The sequence below is a fragment of the Mustela nigripes genome, unplaced genomic scaffold, assembly GCF_022355385.1.
Source record: "Mustela nigripes isolate SB6536 unplaced genomic scaffold, MUSNIG.SB6536 HiC_scaffold_148, whole genome shotgun sequence".
Lineage (NCBI taxonomy): Eukaryota > Metazoa > Chordata > Mammalia > Carnivora > Mustelidae > Mustela > Mustela nigripes.
The window spans coordinates 6,231,234-6,249,268 of NW_026739562.1; the positions used below are offsets into that span (position 1 = coordinate 6,231,234).

An 18,035-nucleotide genomic window follows, 5' to 3' on the forward strand; every position below is an offset into this window, starting at 1 on the left:
CCAACTGAGCCACCCAGGTGCCCCATATGTTAGCCACGTGTTTAGAAACAAAACAATTGTCTTTATTCTACTTTTTGATTTTCTTCCTTGGTCAGCGCCCGTCTTCCTAGGTCACACACATCTATGACTTGTGCTTTCATCTAATACATATTTATAGGATATAGTTATACTTATCAATATTTGTATTAAGTATGTATAGTATTAAATATGAAACATAACATATAGCACACATTTAATACACGAATATACATTCGTATATATTTACAGGAAGGGTCCAAAATCCCTTTTCATTATTTCCTCAAACCGCTTCAGGGAAAGAAAGAAGTATGCTGAAAGTCAAACAGTCCTTTCAGGGGTCGCTTGCTCCCCTAACTGCTTCATTTTTCTTGTGTGTCTCCCCCGGAACCAGGAGTGGGAGGAAGAGGCTGTCTGTGTCATTATGTGTGCCTCGGTCAAGTACAATATCCGGGGTCCTGCCCTCATCCCAAGAATGAAGACCAAGCACCGCATCTACTACATCACCCTCTTCTCCGTCGTCCTGCTGGGCCTCATTGCCACCGGCGTGTTTCAGTTCTGGCCCCATTCCATCGAGTCCTCCAGTGACTGGAACGTGGAGAAGCGCAGTGTCCGCGACGTGCCCGTGGTCAGGCTGCCGGCCGGTAGCCCCCTCCCCGAGCGCGGCGATCTCAGCTGCAGGATGCACACGTGTTTCGATGTCTACCGCTGTGGCTTCAACCCCAAGAACAAAATCAAGGTGTATATCTACTCTCTGAAGAAGTATGTGGATGACTCTGGTGTCCCGGTCAGCAACACCATCTCCCGGGAGTACAACGACCTGCTCACGGCCATCTCCGACAGCGACTACTATACCGATGACATCAGCCGGGCCTGCCTGTTTGTCCCGTCCATCGACGTGCTTAACCAGAACACGCTCCGCATTAAGGAGACCGCTCAGGCGCTGGCCCAGCTCTCTAGGTACGTAGCACGTTCGCACGGGAGCCAGGGCCTTCGGGGAGCTCAGGGGAAGGACGGGCAGAGGGCATGGTTCTCCTCGGGAGCTGGCCTCCAGCTGCTGTCTCTTGCCTCGTGGGAAGGCCTGGGTGTGCGTGACCAGCTTGGAGCACGAAGCCAGGGCTGGAAGCCCTTCGGCTCTGTACTCTGTAAAGTGCTTTGCCATCCTTGCTTTTGCTGGGGGCTCCCACCATCTTAGAGTTTAAAATCTAAGGATGGCTCATGTTCCCATAGCTTTCTTGTTCTATTGAAATCTCCCCCCACACCTTATGACTTATGTAAGACTACATGCTCACTGTAAAAAGTCTGAAAATACAGGTAAGCAAGAAGAAGCATGTAAGGTTCGTTCCATGTTGCTGCCTTAATGATGTTGCTTCCCAGCTGTTTTTGTTTTATAAAATATACACATGTATATATACATTTTTGTATGACATAGATGCATGTGCATGTGTATGTATGTGTTTTGTTAGAAGTGGAATTACACATTCTCTGCGCTTGGGCTGCCTTTTTTCCTCAATACATTATGAATATATTTCTAGATAATTTTGTATTAGTTTACTATGTAATTTTTAAGGGTTGTACAGCCTTCCATTTTACACATGTTCTGTGATGTACTCAGGCAGCCTTCTGTATTCCTTTTTTGTTTCTTTAACCAAGTGGTGAACATTTAGATCATTTTCAGGTTGTCATTGTCCCAGGCACGCCTGTAGTGGCCGAGCTCCAAGGACACATCCACCTGTTTTTTCTTTCCAGGAGCCAGGCTAGTTCCTGGTGTACTCTCAGAATTTCTAGGAATTCTCTTTGCAGCCCTGAGAAGTGGCCCTGTTTGGGGTTGGGGATACTTGCGGCTTGTCTTCCAGTAACTGACTTTTGTTTCTGTTTCTTCACCGTTGACGTGTGAATTCCCAGGCATGTTTCATTTCTTACCAGGTGGGATCGAGGTACAAACCACCTGCTGTTCAACATGCTGCCTGGAGGTCCCCCAGATTACAACACGGCTCTGGATGTCCCCAGAGACAGGTGAGTGTATTTGAGGTTGTGCCTGTGATGGGGTTATGAGGATTAAGGAAATGCAAGACCCTTTCTTTGGTGGGAAGTCCTCTGTCTAAGCCTAGTGGGATAGACTGTGCAGTCAGAATTGTTTGTTAAAATGTCCTAGGCATTTCCCTCCTTGAGATGTAGATGTGGTGAGACCGGACCTGCTTTACTCTGTTGGGGAGCACCAGCTAGAACTTACGTTGTAGCGCAGTGTTTTAAAAAATCATCTTTTTTTCTCGGTCTGGGTTTTCTCTCCTTACTGTAGCACCCCACCCCCAAGGCCCGCTTTGTGCCTTGTGTCGGCTCTGTCCAAATTTGGGAGCATTTGCGAAAAGCAGAGCCATAGCTTGCTGTAGGAAGGGGACGCGGAGGTGTGACAGTTACGCTCACAGCCTGTCATGTTGGGGAACGAGGGCGCTCCGGTTCATTTACTCGACATCGCCTCGGTCAGTAGCGTCCTCCCCTCCTGGCCCCCACTCCCTTCTTTCCTTCCTCTCTTCCTAACAAACCTTCCAGACAGCACGCGGGGTGTGGGGTGGTTGGGATCGCAGGGTTATGGTTCCGAGTCTGCTCACTCTGTTTACCAGCCCTTTTCAACATCGACTGAGCTGCTTGGGTTGGAGGCTTTCCAGGAGGCGCAGGAGTGGGATGCGGTTCCTCTTCTAGTACTGGGCTCAAGGCTTTGAGGAGAGCAGAAGAGTGAGGCCCAAGATGGGGGTCCCGGGCAATACTCAGGGTACAGCAGTGTTGTAAGCTGACATCAGAACTCACTCATAAGTCATTTTATTACAGTTGATGTTTCACTCTTAAAATCAGTGTTATGGTTAGAGAGTAGCTTGAGGCCCGTGGTGTTCTCAGCCCACAAAGGCCAACACCATCATTTATGAAAATCTACACTTGGTACTACTTTTCCCTGCAAGATTAAATCCAAGCCCTCTTTGCCTTAAGTAATTATGTAGGGTCAGTGTTGTGTTTCTGTCTGGAAATACAATTATCACTAGAAGAGACCTGCACTCCAGGACTGCCCGTCCCGCCCCCACCCTGCACACCCCCGCCCCTGCCACCTTCCATGTAGAAAGCATCTTGGTCGATAGAGGGCAGTCGGGCCACACAAATTCTATAGAAACCAGCCAAACACAAGGTGAGCCCTGGTTTGGCCCGCAGCCCCGGCGTTCCTGAGTGGGCTACTGTTTTATGGATTTGGTTGCTCTGGGGAAGTGAAATCCTTCAGGGAACAGAGAAGGGAAGAGAAAGCTGTTAGGAATGTTGTGTCTTCACCTGCTGTTCTGGGTTTATTTTGAGAAGGACTTATTTCTGTTTGGGACATTTCACTTTTTGCTGACATTTTGGTATATGTATTTGCATGGGAGAAGGATTTTATTTTTATCAAGTGCACATGTTAAATGGGGTTTCATTTCTCTATGGGAAAAGTGTCAAGTACTCAGGCAGAAGTCTGAGTTCTGGCTAGTGGTTAGGTGTTAAGGATCAGGAAGGTTAAATCTTTTTCCCTGTGCATGTATTTTTGTAAGTGATTATAGGCAATACTATGGCAAGTAATGAATCACTGTGTAGTCCTCCTTTGTCTGAGCATGTGGGAAATTTTGTTTTGAAACCTAGGTGGTCTTCTGGTTGGAGGGAAGAGTAGATTTTTTGTGTGTGTCCGTTTTTTTCTATCATTTGTCCTTGTTCCTGGATTCAAGAACCATGAGGACAGAATGGTTTTAGCAAGAGCTGCCTATTGGGTTATTTGGAAATTAGAAAGCAGGCAGGCCAGATTAGACTGCTTCAAGGGTCTGCTGAAGTCTAAGGTCATAGGTGTGATTGCTTGAGGATGATTTTACTTGGGGAGATGAAAGGGTCAGGACAGAAGGAAATGTCTGCTCAGCGTATATATCTTTTGTGCTGCTTAAATCTATTTTTACTTCCCTTCCAATTTTTAAAAATCCTACACATGATACTTGTATACTTTCTTTGTGCAAGATTGCAACAATGTACGAACATATAAAGAGTAAAATATAAACATATGCTTGAAATCCTCCTCTGTTTTCATTCCCTTACTGAAAGGTCATCCCTGTCCTCAAATACAATGTATTTTTCTAGCCTTTTATCCATGGATTTATACACAAACAAGTATGAATATGTGTGTGCATATGTCTGTAGTATACATGCACATACACACACATGTGTGCACGTACACCCATTTTAAGTGGGAGCAAATTATACCTCTTCAGTGCCTTATTTTACCAATCTTTGTTTTCTCATATATGTTCTGCAATATTATTATGCCAATTTTTCTTATTGTTTGTTTGTACACATCTCTCGCAGATTTCTACTTCGTGTGAGTTTTATTTAACTTGTTATGGAGAATTTCAAACCTGTGTAAGAAAAGAGATTAGTAAGGTCAACCCATGTCCCTCTCTCCGGCTTTGGTAATTATCAACTCAGGGCTGGTCTCCACTCATTTGTACTCCTACCCATCCCCCACCAGGTTATCTAGAAGCAAATCCCAGGTGTTATATCATTACATCTGTAAATATTTCCATTTGAATCTCTCTGCTATAAGGGATTTTTTAAAAATATAACTGTACTGGGGGGCACCTGGGTGGCTCAGTGGGTTAAGCCTCTGCCTTCAGCTCAGGTCATAATCTCAGGGTCCTGGGATCGAGTCCCACATTGGGCTCTCTGCTCTGCAGGGAACTTGCTTCCTCTTCTCTCTCTCTCTGCTTTCCTTTCTGCCCACTTGTGATCTCTCTGTGTCAAATAAATAAAATCTTAAAAAAATATATATACTGCTATTTTCACACCTAAAAATTAATAGGAACCTGGACATCACCAAATATCTAGCCATTGTTTAGATTTACTTGTCTCATACATATTTTTTTATATTTGTTTGATTCAGTACACAAATAAGGATGACTAATAGAATTGGTTAGCTTTTTTTTTTTTTTTTTTTTTTTTGGCAAAATTTGAAGCTTTGCATTTGAGGGGTTTGCCAGCCTGATTGCATGCATGGTTCAAAAGAAAGCAAAGGATGAGCTTGCAGACGAGCTGTGCTTAGGCCCTGTGGACACTCAGATGGGAGGAGGACCGGGGAGCACCTGAGGACAACCCGGAGCAGGGCTGGTGGAGTGCGTGAGGCTGTGCAGAGGGCTCTGTGACAGAGGACATGTCCTAGTGTCAAGAAGGCCGGCAATAGGCAGAGGACACTTCGAGTGACGTAACACTTGACCTGGCATCAGTCTGATGATCAGATTAATGCTTTTTTTCACTGCAAGTTTTCTGTTCAGTCTCTTGCAGCTTTGGAGCTGATCTCTGATTTGGGGCTACATAATAGGAAAACAGTGTGCTTTTCAGAAGGGAACTTTGCACTCAACGCAAAACACATACTCTGTAGAGCAAGGGACGCTCACACTGTGGTCTCCATTAGCATGTTATGGAGTCATTGGCAGAAGAAGATACAGGGACTTGAAGTCCGAGTCTTACCAGTAGCGGGGCAGGTGTGAGGTCTTTTTAGCTAATTACAGTCCCAGCTCTTGCCGAGGTCGTAAGTAGAGATCTCGAGTGTTATCTGTGACGTAAGACCTACTTCCATTTGCATGCTTTCCTCCTCCCCGTGCATAACTCCCACTTTGCTCTCCGGGAACAGAGGAACGTTGGGGCCCCAGGGACAGAATTACAGTACAAGGTGGTGTGATACGCACCTGCTTCCTTTCTGGCCCCATGTGCGTTCCCCTCTGCTCTGCGGCTGTGGGTGTAATTGCCTCGTCACCCCCCCACCCTGGCTCACCAGGGCTGCTTGGTACCTGTGTATTGGATTCGTGATTGTTTGTTTGCACAGAGATCATGCGTTCCCCTGCAGTCTGCTTGCTGTCATGGAATCAGCCCAAGTTCTTGGTGGATGGATTCATTGCTGAATGCTAATCAGGAAAAATCAGACCGTATGCTGGTACTAAGGAGAGCTGCTACGTTTTCCAGAGGAGACTGGCAGCTGGAGAGGTCTTTAGCCTGCACATTACCTCACTAACCAGTTCTTGGTTTCAGAAAGCTTAAACAAACAGATTGGGATTTCCAGGGGTGGTTGGGAAATCTTTGAACTTAAACTGGTCGTGTTCAAATGGAATGGAGGTTGTCAACAGGGCAGGGAGAGGATTGGTAGCAATCAATATTGCAAAAAATGTGGTTTCTCAGTTCAGACGTTTTGGCTCAGACTGTACGATGTGTGGAACTGGCAAAACTCTGCCCCAGTAAGTGATTTTGATGGATCTGGGACCCTGGGGACAGAATAACAGTAAAAGTTGGTGTGATCTCCACCTGCTTCCTTTCTCTGATGAAGTGTCGCTGTATTACTTGCTGGCTCCAATTAAAACAGTATGTTCACAGCTTTCCGATTAAGGAGAATAAAGCTAGTGCATGCAAAGTGCAGGCGAGGCACTAACGGTCTGATCCTGGGTTCCTGCTTCCTGCGCGGGGGCTGAGGAGCTGCAGTGGAGGCGAGAGCTGGGGGACAGCCCTTGGACAACACTGGAGAGACCTGCCCAGGGCAAGGGACTGGGGGCAGGCGTGTGCAGCACCGGATGAGATGTTTTGCTGTCATCCGTGCTTTCTGTGACCATTGTCGCCTGAGATTCAGGCCAGAGGGTCAGTGAGCGACTGCCCCAGCTGGGCTTCCCCTGCCGACCTGTCGTCTGTTCCTGCTGGTGTGAGTGTTGCAGCGTGGGGTAGGACTTCGGGAAGAACTGAACGGGGTCTGAATAAGGTAGCAGAGGGGCTGTTTACAGGGTGGCCTCTGGGCTGTGATGTGTTTTTAAAAAATGGAAAAGGGAAGACTGCTTAGGCCCCCAGAAGAAGGCTGCTAACTCAGGGACCGCACGCAGCTGATGTCCAGGAGGTGTTGGATGTGAAACACAGAGCATGATGTCTTCAGAGACAGGAGACAGGAAGCAGGCCTCTGTTGGTATTATTACTGACCTGGGGACTCCTCTCCCTTCCCACGGAGCTTCTCAAAATGAAGGCCTTTCTTTCTCATTGTTTGACAAAACCCTTTGCTTTTCAGGGCTCTCTTGGCTGGTGGTGGCTTTTCTACGTGGACTTACCGGCAAGGCTACGATGTCAGCATTCCCGTGTACAGTCCGCTGTCGGCAGAGGTGGACCTTCCCGAGAAGGGACCAGGGTAAGGGACATCCCGCCAGCCAGGTGCACTGTGAGGTGCCGACGAGCGCTGCGCGGTTGGTGTCCAGAGCCGAAGCCTCGGTTACAGGCCTGGGGCTTGGAGTCTGCCGTCTTCCCCACCCCCGCCCCCACCCCATCCCACCCCAGTTTCTCCTTCAGTTTTCTCTGGCTCAGTGAGTGGACGGTGCCGGCTACCCAGCTTTCCAGATCTGGAATCCCTGGGGTGTTCTTGACTCCTTCTTCCTCTCCCTCTCTTCCAGAAGAGTAAGTCCTTTTGATTGTCCCTCCTAAATATTTCTCAGATCTGCCTTCTTCTCCATGTCCTCTGCCCCCGCCCGACACCAGCTTACTGTCATCTCTCCCTTGGATCTGGAAACAGCCCCCTGTTTGGTTTCCTTGCCTCTAGTCTTGCTGCCCCCACAACCGGGTTGTTCCTGATTACCCACTTCCCTTCAGATAAAGCCCAGACCCCTTAAAATGTCTTTCAAGACCCTCTGGCACGTGACCATTCATTCTTTCCATCTCTAGCTTTTCCCCCACCCCACTTTTAGTTTGTAGAAAGAGCATTGCTCTCTCGGGTTTTTTGGGGGCTGTAAAATCTTTCCGTGGTCTGGAAGTCTTCTTCCTCATTTTCATCAGATTGATGACCTACTTGTCCTTTAGGTTGAACTTGAGCACTTCTCACTCCAAGGGGACTTTGCTAACCCCCGGATTGGTTCTGCGTTATACCCCCATAGCAGCTTCCACTTCTCCTACGGTACCAGTCACTGGGCCACGGTGTAATAACTTGCTCACGGCCTCTTTGCTTGGGATTTTGGATTTTGCAGTAAGGCTAGTGCCAGGTCTGGTTTTTTGTTTTTTGTTTTTTTTTTAAGATTTTATTTGTTAAATTGAGAGAGAGTGAGCTTGAGTATGGACAGAGGGAGAGGAAGAAGCAGGCTTCCTACTGAGCAGAGAACCAGTGCAGGGCTCAAGCTCAGGACCCTGGGATCACGGCCTGAGCCAAAGGCAGACACTTAACTGACTGAGCCACCAGTTGCCCCCAGGTCTGTTTTTTAACTGCCGTGTTGGCTATGCATATCACATGATCCGTTCATATTGTTGACATGTGAGTGAATTAAGTGAAAAGGGCTGGCAGCTTGGGTGTGCAGGGCATCTTGTCTAGTCTTTTTTGATGTAGTTGGTTTGAAATTGCGCGCTAATTCTTTTTTTTTTTTTTTAAGATTTTATTTATTTATTTGACAGAGAGAGATCACAAGTAGGCAGAGAGGCAGGCAGAGAGAGAGGAAGGGAAGCAGGCCCCCTGCTGAGCAGAGAGCCCAATGCAGGACTCGATCCCCTGAGATCATGACCTGAGCCGAAGGCAGCGGCTTAACCCACTGAGCCACCCAGGCGCCCTAGAAATTGTGCTAATTCTTGGTGAGAATCTCAATAAGCTTTAAACAGACGTGATGATGATGATGATGGTACTCTTGTGTGCCGTGTGCTCACGCATGAAGGTGACTGATTTGTATATTGCCACACTAGAAAGATCACACAAGGTGAGATTTAAAAATCCACACACAGCATTTGGTCTCAGAAATGAGTCTTAAGGAAATAGTTTGGAAAACATCCCAAACTTCCCCTTAGAAGCCTTTATGGGGGGGCGCCTGGGTGGCTCAGTTGTTAAGTGTCTGCTCAGTGGAAGCCTGCTTCTGCCTTTCTCACTCCCCCTGCTTGTGCTCCCTCTCTCGCTGTATCTCTCCCTGTCAAATAAATAAATAAAATCTTAAAAAAAAAAAAAAAAAGAAGCCTTTATAGGTTCTTGGAGAAATAAGAGAACTTTTCCAAAGTGAAGCATTTCCCTCCTGTGTATGTGTCTCCTACTGTGTAGCCTGGTAACCAAATTCTGAAACCTATTTTAGATGTAGCAGATTTTGTTATTTACATAAGGTGAGATTGAAACATATTTTTATTGTTAGGCAAGTACAAAGAGAGCCGGACAGTTCATGAACTTATTGCCTAGATTTACTTTCTGGATTTTTCTGTTAGTGGACTTCCAGAATTGATTTGTTTTGTTATTTTTTAAATTGAGATATATTCATTCACCATAGAATTTACTCTTTTAAGGAATATACTCCAGTGGGTGTATTTATTTTTTAAAGATTTATTTATTTATTTTAAGGAGAGGGGGGAGAGAGAGAGTTAGCTATTTCTTTGTCTTCTTTGGGAAAGTGTTTGTTTATGTCTTCTGCACATTTCTGGACTGGATTTTTGTTTTTTGGGTGTTGAGTTTGATAAGTTCTTTCTAGATTTTGGACACTAACCCTTTATTGAATATGTTGTTTGCAAATATCTTATTCCATTCCATAGGTTGCCTTTCAGTTTTTTGTTGATTGTTTCCTTTATTGTGCAGAAGCTGTTTATCTTGATGAAGGCCCAGTAGTTCATTTTGCTTTTCTTTCCCTTGCCTCTAAGGACGTGTCCAGTAAGAAGTTGCTATGGCCAAGGTTGAAGAGGTTGCTCCCTGTGTTCTCTAGGATTTTGGTAGATTCCTGTCTCACATTTGGGTCTTCAATCCATTTGAATTTATTTTTGTGTGTGGTGTAAGAAAGTAGTCCCATTTCATTCTTCTACATGTTGCTGTTCAGTTTTCCCAGCACTATTTGTTGAAGAGACTATCTTTTGCATTGGATACTCTTTTCTGCTTTGTCAGGGATGAGTTGGCCATAAAGTTGTGGGTCCATTTCTGGGTTTTCTATTCTGTTCCATTGATTGTGTGTCTGTTTTTTTTTGCCTGTACCATACTCTCTTGATTACTACTGCTTTGTAATAGAGCTTGAAATCTGGAATTGTGATACCTTCAGTTTTGTTTTTCTTTTTCAGGTTGCCTTGGTTACTTATCATTTACTTTTTTTTTTTTTTTAAATATTGGGTTTTGGTTTTGTTGCGTTGTAAGAATTCTTTATATATTTTACTTACTAGTTGCTTACCAGTTGTATGATTTGCAAATAGTTTCACCCATCCTGTAGGTTGTCTTTTCACTATCTTGATGGTGTCCTTTGATGCACAAAAGTTTCTCCTTTTGATGAAGTCTGATTAATCTATTTTTCCTTTCTGTTTTTCTATTTATTCTATTTTTCCTTGTACTTTGGGTGTCATAAATAAGAAATCCTTGATTAATCCAAGATCACAAAATTTAAATCTGTGGTTTCTTCTCAGAATGCTTTAATTTTAGCTCTTAGATTTTGGTTTTTGCTCTATTTTGAGTTAATTTTTTAAAAAAGATTTACTTATTTCTTTTAGAAAAAGCGAGAGAGAGCAGGAGTCAGGGGAGGGGCAGAGGGAGAAGAGAATCTTCAGACTCCCTGCTGAGCACGGAGCCCCGTGTGGGGCCTGAGCTCAGGACCCAGGAGATCATGACCTGAGCCGAAAGCAATAGTCAGATACTTAACCGACTGAGCCACCCAGGTACCCGTTTTGAGTTAATTTTTACATGTGGTGTGAGGTAGGAGTCTAACTTCCTTCTTTTACCTGTGGATATCCAGTTGTCTTAGCAACAGTTGGTGAAAAGACTGTTCTTTTCCCATTGGATGATCTTAACATTCATGTTGAAAATCAACTGGCTATAGGTATATAGGCTTATTTCTGGACTCCCATTCTTGTTCCATTGGTCTGTGTGTCTGTCCTTATGCCAGTACCACACTATCTTGATTACTGTAGCTTTGTAGTAAGTTTTTAAATTGGTAATGTGAGTCCTCTAATTTTGTTCTTTTTTTAAGATTTTGGTTTTTGTTTTGGTCTATTCAAGGTCCCTTGAATTTTGACTACTTTTTAAATAATGCAACTTGAGTAAATATAGGTAAAAAACAATTTTAACTATTTGTGCTTATATGACTTCAAAATTAAAATAGATTTACAAATTAAATGCAAAGAAATGTACAAAACTAATAATATTCACATTAACAATATGATAGCTGAGGCTTTTTCATTGAAACTGGATTGTGTCTTTTAAGGTGAATATAGAATTAATTGTGGTTTTGGGGGTTTGGCATGCCTATGCTGTTTGCCTGTGGGGTGGTGATGTATTTCTCTCTACCACTTTTTATGTTTGAGTGATTAGGGTGCTTCCCTTTAGCATATTGTGACATCATTTATCTTCATCTGATACAGATTTTTTCCCTACCATTTCACTATAAAAATATAATTATAAAATTTATAAAATTATAATTTATAAGTTTATAAAAATTATACAATTATAATTTCTAAAATTATAATAGAAATTATAAAAATCTTAAAGCCAGAGAGCAGTGACAGTACAGTGAGTATTTGTATACCCATCACTTAGGGACTGCAGTTAGCATTTTACTGTGCTTTCATTATACATGACTTACATTTTAAGTCTTCCTATCTTCCCATTAGCCCACTAAATACAAACTTGGATGTTGAAAAACTCTTAGCAGTATTATCATTAAATATGAACAAAAATATGCCTGTACCGATTTTCTTTTGATCATCAAGATGAAAATACAAAATAATTCTTAGAGAAGAGACTGGAGAAAAAGATATAGTTCAATGCTGTGTTTTCTTTTAATTAAAAAATTTTAATTTAAATTCAGTTAATTAGCATATAGTATATTATTAGGTTCAGAGGCAGAGCTCAGTGATTCATCAGTTGCATAGAACACCCAGTGCCTATTACATCACGCGCCCTCCTTAATGCCCATCCCCCAGTTTGCCCATCCCCCTAACCTTTTCCCTTCCAGCAACAGTTTGTTTCCTATAGTTGAGTCTCTTATGGTTTGTCTCCCTCTCTGATTTCATCTTGTTCTACTTTTCTCTCTCCTGCCCCAATGCTCTTCTGTTTTGTTTCTTAAATTCCACATATGAGTGAGATCATATAATTTTCTCTCTCTGATTGATTTACTTTACTCTGTAATAACCTCTAGTTCCATCCATGTCATTGCAAATGGCAAGAGGTCAGTTTTTAATGGCTGCATAGTATTTCATTGTCTATCTATACCACATCTTCTTTATCCATTCATCTGTTGATGGACATCTGGGCTATTTCCATAGTTTGGCTGTTGTGGACATTGTTGCTATAAACATTGGGGTACACGGGCCCCTTCAAATCAATATTTTTGTATCCTTTGGATAAAATACCTAGTAGTGTAATTGCTGGGTTGTACGGTAGTTCTCTTGTTAACTTTTTGAAGAACCTCCATGCTGTTTTCCAGAGTGGCTGCACCAGCTTGCATTCCCACAAGCAGTGTAAGACGGGTCCCCTTTCTCTGCATCTTCGCCAACATTTGTTTCCTGACTTGTTAATTTTAGCCCCAGTGCTGTTTTGAGACTAGATTTCTGTAATGAGAAAGGGTGACCTGTGTGAGTGAGCCCAGCTGGTACCCTTTGGGGAGGTACAAGTTTCTGTCGCATATCTAGGATCTTAGTTTGGCATATTTACGGAGCACTAGATATAATAGATATTATAAGATAAATACATTATAGTAGATACTATAAAACTACAATGGTTGGGAAAAGTCAGTTGAACTTAGAAAAATGATTTTATTTCTCTACTTGCTCCTTCTGTGAACATTTACTTAAATTTAAGTCAGTTGTGTGGTTTTTGAAAGTTGTTTCTGAACCTTTTGCTTCCCCCCCACCCGAAATTGTTCTGAAAATTGTTTAATTCAGTTCACTGAAGTTCAGATCAAACCTTTATTGAAGGCCTGTTAGAACCAAGCATTGCTAGGCTGGTGGTTCTCAACAGGGGAAGGGGTTGATTTTTGTCTCCCCAGGGATATTTGGCAATATACGGACTGTTGTGAGTTCAGGGGCATGTGTGTCAGGGGTCCCCGAGACCACCTCCAGTTTCAGTGATCTGCCAAGAAGCTCAGGACTCAGCATATAGTCCCCCTCATGGCTATGATTTATTAAAGCTCAAGGGGACAACGCATAGTCAGCAAAGGGACAAGGTACACGGGATGGAGTCCAAGGTAACAGGGTGCAGGCATCAAGGTCCCCCCAGTTGTGTCACACAGTTGCCTGGCATGTGCTTAACCCCCCCAGCAACGAGTGGCCACAGCATGTACGGACTGTGGCTCACCAGGGCACTCATCAGAGACTCTGCGCCCCCAGTTTTCATCGAGAGCTAATCACACGCACAGTCTCTGCTTGGCGTGTGCTAATGTTTCAGATTTGCAGAAGGAAAGAGAGTGTTCAACATAAACCATATTGTTTGTACAGGCAGTTTGGGCACAGCAGCCACTCTTACCAGTTCTGGGGAGGGTAGGAGCTCCCCTAAAACAGAAGTTCCCATACACCAGCCAAGTGCCAGCCTTGCAGAGGAGAGCAGTTGGACCTGCTGTGCTAGCGCTGTTTTGCATGGAATGCTCCTGGCATCTAAAGGGTGGAGGCTGCGGGAGCCCAGAAACCTCTGCAGTGCCCAGGGTGCAACAGAGACTGTGGGGTCCCCCTGACATTAAGCTAGGGGGGAGGAAGCCCAGGCGAGGCTTTGAGGGAGCCAGGGAGGGTCAGGGCCATCCCTTCAGCTTGGTGGCCTCTGGGCGTTTCTGTTCTTGAAGACTGCTTGAACTCTGCTCCCTTTCTTATCTAATCTCTTTAGTATAATCCAGCTCTCGGCTAATTGCTTTAGGACTCTTCCTTCCCTTCAGATGTGACATAGGAAAATACCCACTGAAAAGCAAAGATTCAGCTAATAAAACAGAGGAAAACAAACCACCTCTGAACAGCAAAAATTATTTTCAGTCGATTTCTTCCAGAGATTGAAACTGCCGTGGTGGTGGCATTTTCTTAGTAACTTAATCTCCCTAGTTTTTATGTATCATTAGACTGGAAATTAAGATCTCCAACTAGATCACTGGAGGTCTCAGGCTCTGAAGTTCTCCATGCAGTAACTGGGGGGAGGACCAGTAAATCTGCCCGGGAGGGGGCGGGTGGCGAGGGGCTGCCCGGGGCACCCGCGTCCCTCTGCTGACTGGTCTGTGGATTTCTGCCACTGGCCGGACCCACACTCTGCTTTCCTCCAGCTTGCAGTTTGGCCCTGAGGTTGTGGTCTTTCTTTCTTTCTTTCTTTTTTAAGATTTTATTTATTTATTTGACCGAAATCACGAGTAGGCAGAGAGGCAGGCAGGGCGGGAGGAGGCTCGGGAAGCAGGCTCCCTGCTGAGCAGAGAGCCCGATGTAGGACTCGATCCCAGGACCCTGAGATCATGACCTGAGTGGAAGGCAGAGGCTTAACCCACTGAGCCACCCAGGCGCCCTGGTGTTTCTTTTATAAGCAGCATGCCCCTCTCTCTCTGAAAGAAAGAAGAAGAGAAGAAGAAAGGGCAAAAAACGGCAAAGGCAGATTCCAGACTCCTCGTGCTTTCCAGGCACTTGGGAGGAGGCAGTGTGGGTGACCTTCTGGCCAGACCTTTGGATTTGTGGCTGTTTGTGAGAGCTGCTTTTTGAGGGAATTCCCACATCTCTTGAGGGCTCCGCAGAGTAGTGAGAGCTTTGTTTTTATTTTTATTTTAAATCTCTCCCAATCTTTTTTCAATGGGAAGCTGAGGATTGTTGCTATTGATAGCTTCTTCTCACAGCTGCGCTGGGCTCAGCTGGAATTCTTGTCATTGTCTCTCTAAAAGGAACCAAATCGGGAGTTCACCACTGTTCCTATTGAGGGAGACTTCAAGTTCTCAGCATGATTTTACTTAAACTTAGGTTTCAGCGCTGCTGGGAGGAAACATGAAAGTCCTAGCTAGTAATTTTAGTCCTTAAAAGAAAAACAAATCCACCTTACAGTTTTGTTTGCTTAAAACTAAAATGGGCACACTCCCTCAGCCATCTGTCGGGTCAGGGAGAACGAGCATGCGAGCCGGGGGAGCCGTTTCTAGACTCCTGTGCACATCTGCACAGTCATGCTGAACACGGAGTAACGGTAGAGTGGGGATCCAAGGATCCTGGCGGCCGAATGTCTGAACGAGAACTTTGTTTCTCACCAGGGGGACTCAGCCGGAGGCCTTCTTTCCCCAGGAGCGTCTTGAGCTTCGGTATTTCTCTCTGTATCTGGGTAGATGGAGAGTCTTGATATTGACTGTGTACACTGAAAACCGTGAGTTCACGTCACCATCTGCAGATCCATCCAGCACCGGAGCGCTGCTCTGGTCTCCTCCCATTGCCTGTTTGTCGCTCTGTTCTCCGACAGGGAGCGATCTGGCTCTCATTTATCCTCAATATCTTTACTGATTTGCTCAGCCCTCTTGCGTGTAACCAACCAACCCTGCCGCCCCTGCCTCCATCTCCCCTCAGACCCTGACTCCCCCACATTGTGCTCCCACTGCTGTATTCTCCCCACTCGCCCCAGGACTTACCCTCCGCTGCCTTCTGGGGTTGCAGCACCCCACAGTAGGGTGCTGGTACCGTTGCTCTCACCCTCCGCCCAGCACGGTACCCTTTTCAGCCAGTCCAGGCTCTAACACTCTGTCCTGGGATTCTCACATGCCCTCCTAACCTCACTTGTTCTTCAGCGTCCCCCTGGGTTGCCATGGCTCCTTTTATCCCTGCCCCCAGTGCCGAAACCTCGGGTACCCCTTCAGGGCTCTCATAGGCTGCATTGGGCCACCTCCCAGCTCTTTCCCAAGTAGACGCTTTCACCCTAGAAAGGCTTCAGCACTCTGGCTGGGCCATTTCTGGCCCCACCCACGTTGTGCAGTACAACTCTCTTTTCTTTCTAGAACTCCAACCTTCTGCACCCTTCTACAAGGACACCTTCTGGGATATTGGCATATCTGTTCTTATTCTAGATGGTGTAGAGCATCGCCAGCTTTATGCTAGCAGCTCTACTTGAAGAGAAAGTCTCCAGAGACATCCAGCAAATACCAGTACCCCATGAGATCCATCACAGAACCAGTGTCTTAGGAATTGGAAAAACCTTTAAGGTCCTTCAGCTCTAACTTGATGTATGGCTGATTTCATTATAACTTGTTAATGAGAAGTTTTCTGATTTGAAATAAAAAAAAAAAAAACCCAGTCTACTTCATTTCCAAATAGGTTTCATTCTTAAGGTGGTTTTAAACCCTGCTTGTCTTGCGAGTTTGCCTGTAAGTCCTTTCTCTTGTTTAAACAGACCAGTTTGATTGCAGAAATACTTTGCAGGGAGATGGTATTCACTTGGAGGTGATCTGCAAGTGCTCTAATGTGTGATCTTCCCATCACCACGGCATCTCTCTGTGAATTAATGCTTTACAAGAGAAACATTGCTGAGGCTCAGGGAATAGAATCCAAGAGTCTGTTTCAGTGTCTAGAAGGACTACTTTTAGCTATAAATATTCAGCATATTGTTCAATAAATCGTAACTTAGGGGGAAATTGTGCAGGATGAGAGGAACCAATCTGCGCAGCTGATCCAGACTCACTCCCTGATAGGTTCTACTCCATGTCTTTCCTACCTCCACTTACTTTCCCCTGTCTTCAGGGTCTGAATGACCGTCAAGGGCAGCTCAATGAAGCAGACCTTTCTGCGATGGGAGACATCTATATTTCTGCTGTTAGGTGCCCTCTAGCCACATATGGCCATTGAGAATTTGAAATATGGCTGGTCTAACAGAGGAGCTGAATTTTAGTCTAATTTACATGGCCTCCTGTGGCTACTTGCTTTCTCAAGGATTTAGGGAATGTGCCCGTCCCTTTCTTTCTTTCTTTCTTTTTTTTTTTTTTTTAAGATTTTATTTATTTATTTATTTGACAGACAGAGATCACAAGCAGGCAGAGAGGCAGACAGAGAGAGAGAGAGGAGGAAGCAGGCTCCCCACTGAGCAGAGAGCCCGATGTGGGACTCGATCCCAGGACCCTGAGATCATGACCTGAGCCGAAGGCAGAGGCTTAACCCTCTGAGCCACCCAGGCTGCCCTGTCCCTTTCTTTCTTAACTGGGATGGGGGAAGTACCTTTTGCTTGTAGCTCAGCCGCTTAAAGAATTACCAGAAGAAAGGGTTCTGAGGATTTGAAGGCCATCTAGCTGTGTGTGGGGCTGTGTTGCTGTGTTTTCTGGAGTTTCTGTAGCTGAGCTGGCTGGAAAGGGGAACATTCCCCTTCTCCACTCATTGCCTTGTGTGTTTGGGACCTGAAGCTCAGTGCTGGGTAAACCATGATGACCTTTTCAATCAGAGAATGGTTGTTCTTCAGCTGTGGATGTATGGGTAAGGTGTTCTTTAGCTACAACCTCCAAATAAATATAAGAAACCTAAAAAAATTACTGTTCCTTTCTCCCAGTGCAAGAAAAAAAGAAAAAAAGGAAGTGAGAGAGATGGGGTCACAGAGTATAGGTTTTGGTTCTTTCTTATGTGCAGACTTGTATCCGCCTGTCTGATGGCATTGTCTGTGAGAGGTACCACCCCCCAGAACTTTCCCTGGTTCAGACCAGTGGGGGGTAGATTCATGTGAGTACTGCTTCTAGGTCTGAGGGGTGTTTCACTTCTTCCTGGATCCTGCTTTATATTATTCATTTCTTTGATGGTGAATGCTACTGGTCCCTCAACCTATGTAGTGTTTATGCTCCGTAACCTCTCTGCCCTGTGGGAATCTTGCCTTCTAGGAGAGAGTTCCTTACCATCTGGTCTCCCCCAGAACTCCCCTTTGACTTCTGGCTTACTAAATTTGTGTTCGTGTATTTTGTCTCTTGTGAAGATCTCAATGGCCCTAGACCCATGGAAGTCCTTTCTTCACTCCGTTTTCTTTTAGACATCCTTGCTACCCAGATGTGAAGACTGGTTCCCTCCTTTGGTGAAGATAGTTTTTTCCACTCATTATTCTCAACACCAATTCAGTCTTCTTGTGT

At 45.0% G+C, this 18,035-nt stretch overlaps 1 protein-coding gene across 1 annotated transcript in view; it reads left to right on the forward strand.

The window, feature by feature from the left end:
* LOC132008356 (exostosin-2) overlaps positions 1-18,035 on the forward strand; it is a 140,383-nt gene that overhangs the window by 10,521 nt on the left and 111,827 nt on the right. The window contains exons 2-4 of the mRNA XM_059386872.1: positions 410-975; positions 1,942-2,031; positions 7,103-7,219. Coding sequence (XP_059242855.1) covers positions 440-975; positions 1,942-2,031; positions 7,103-7,219 — 743 coding nt within the window. The 5' untranslated portion in view covers positions 410-439. The remainder of the gene's footprint in view (positions 1-409; positions 976-1,941; positions 2,032-7,102; positions 7,220-18,035) is intronic.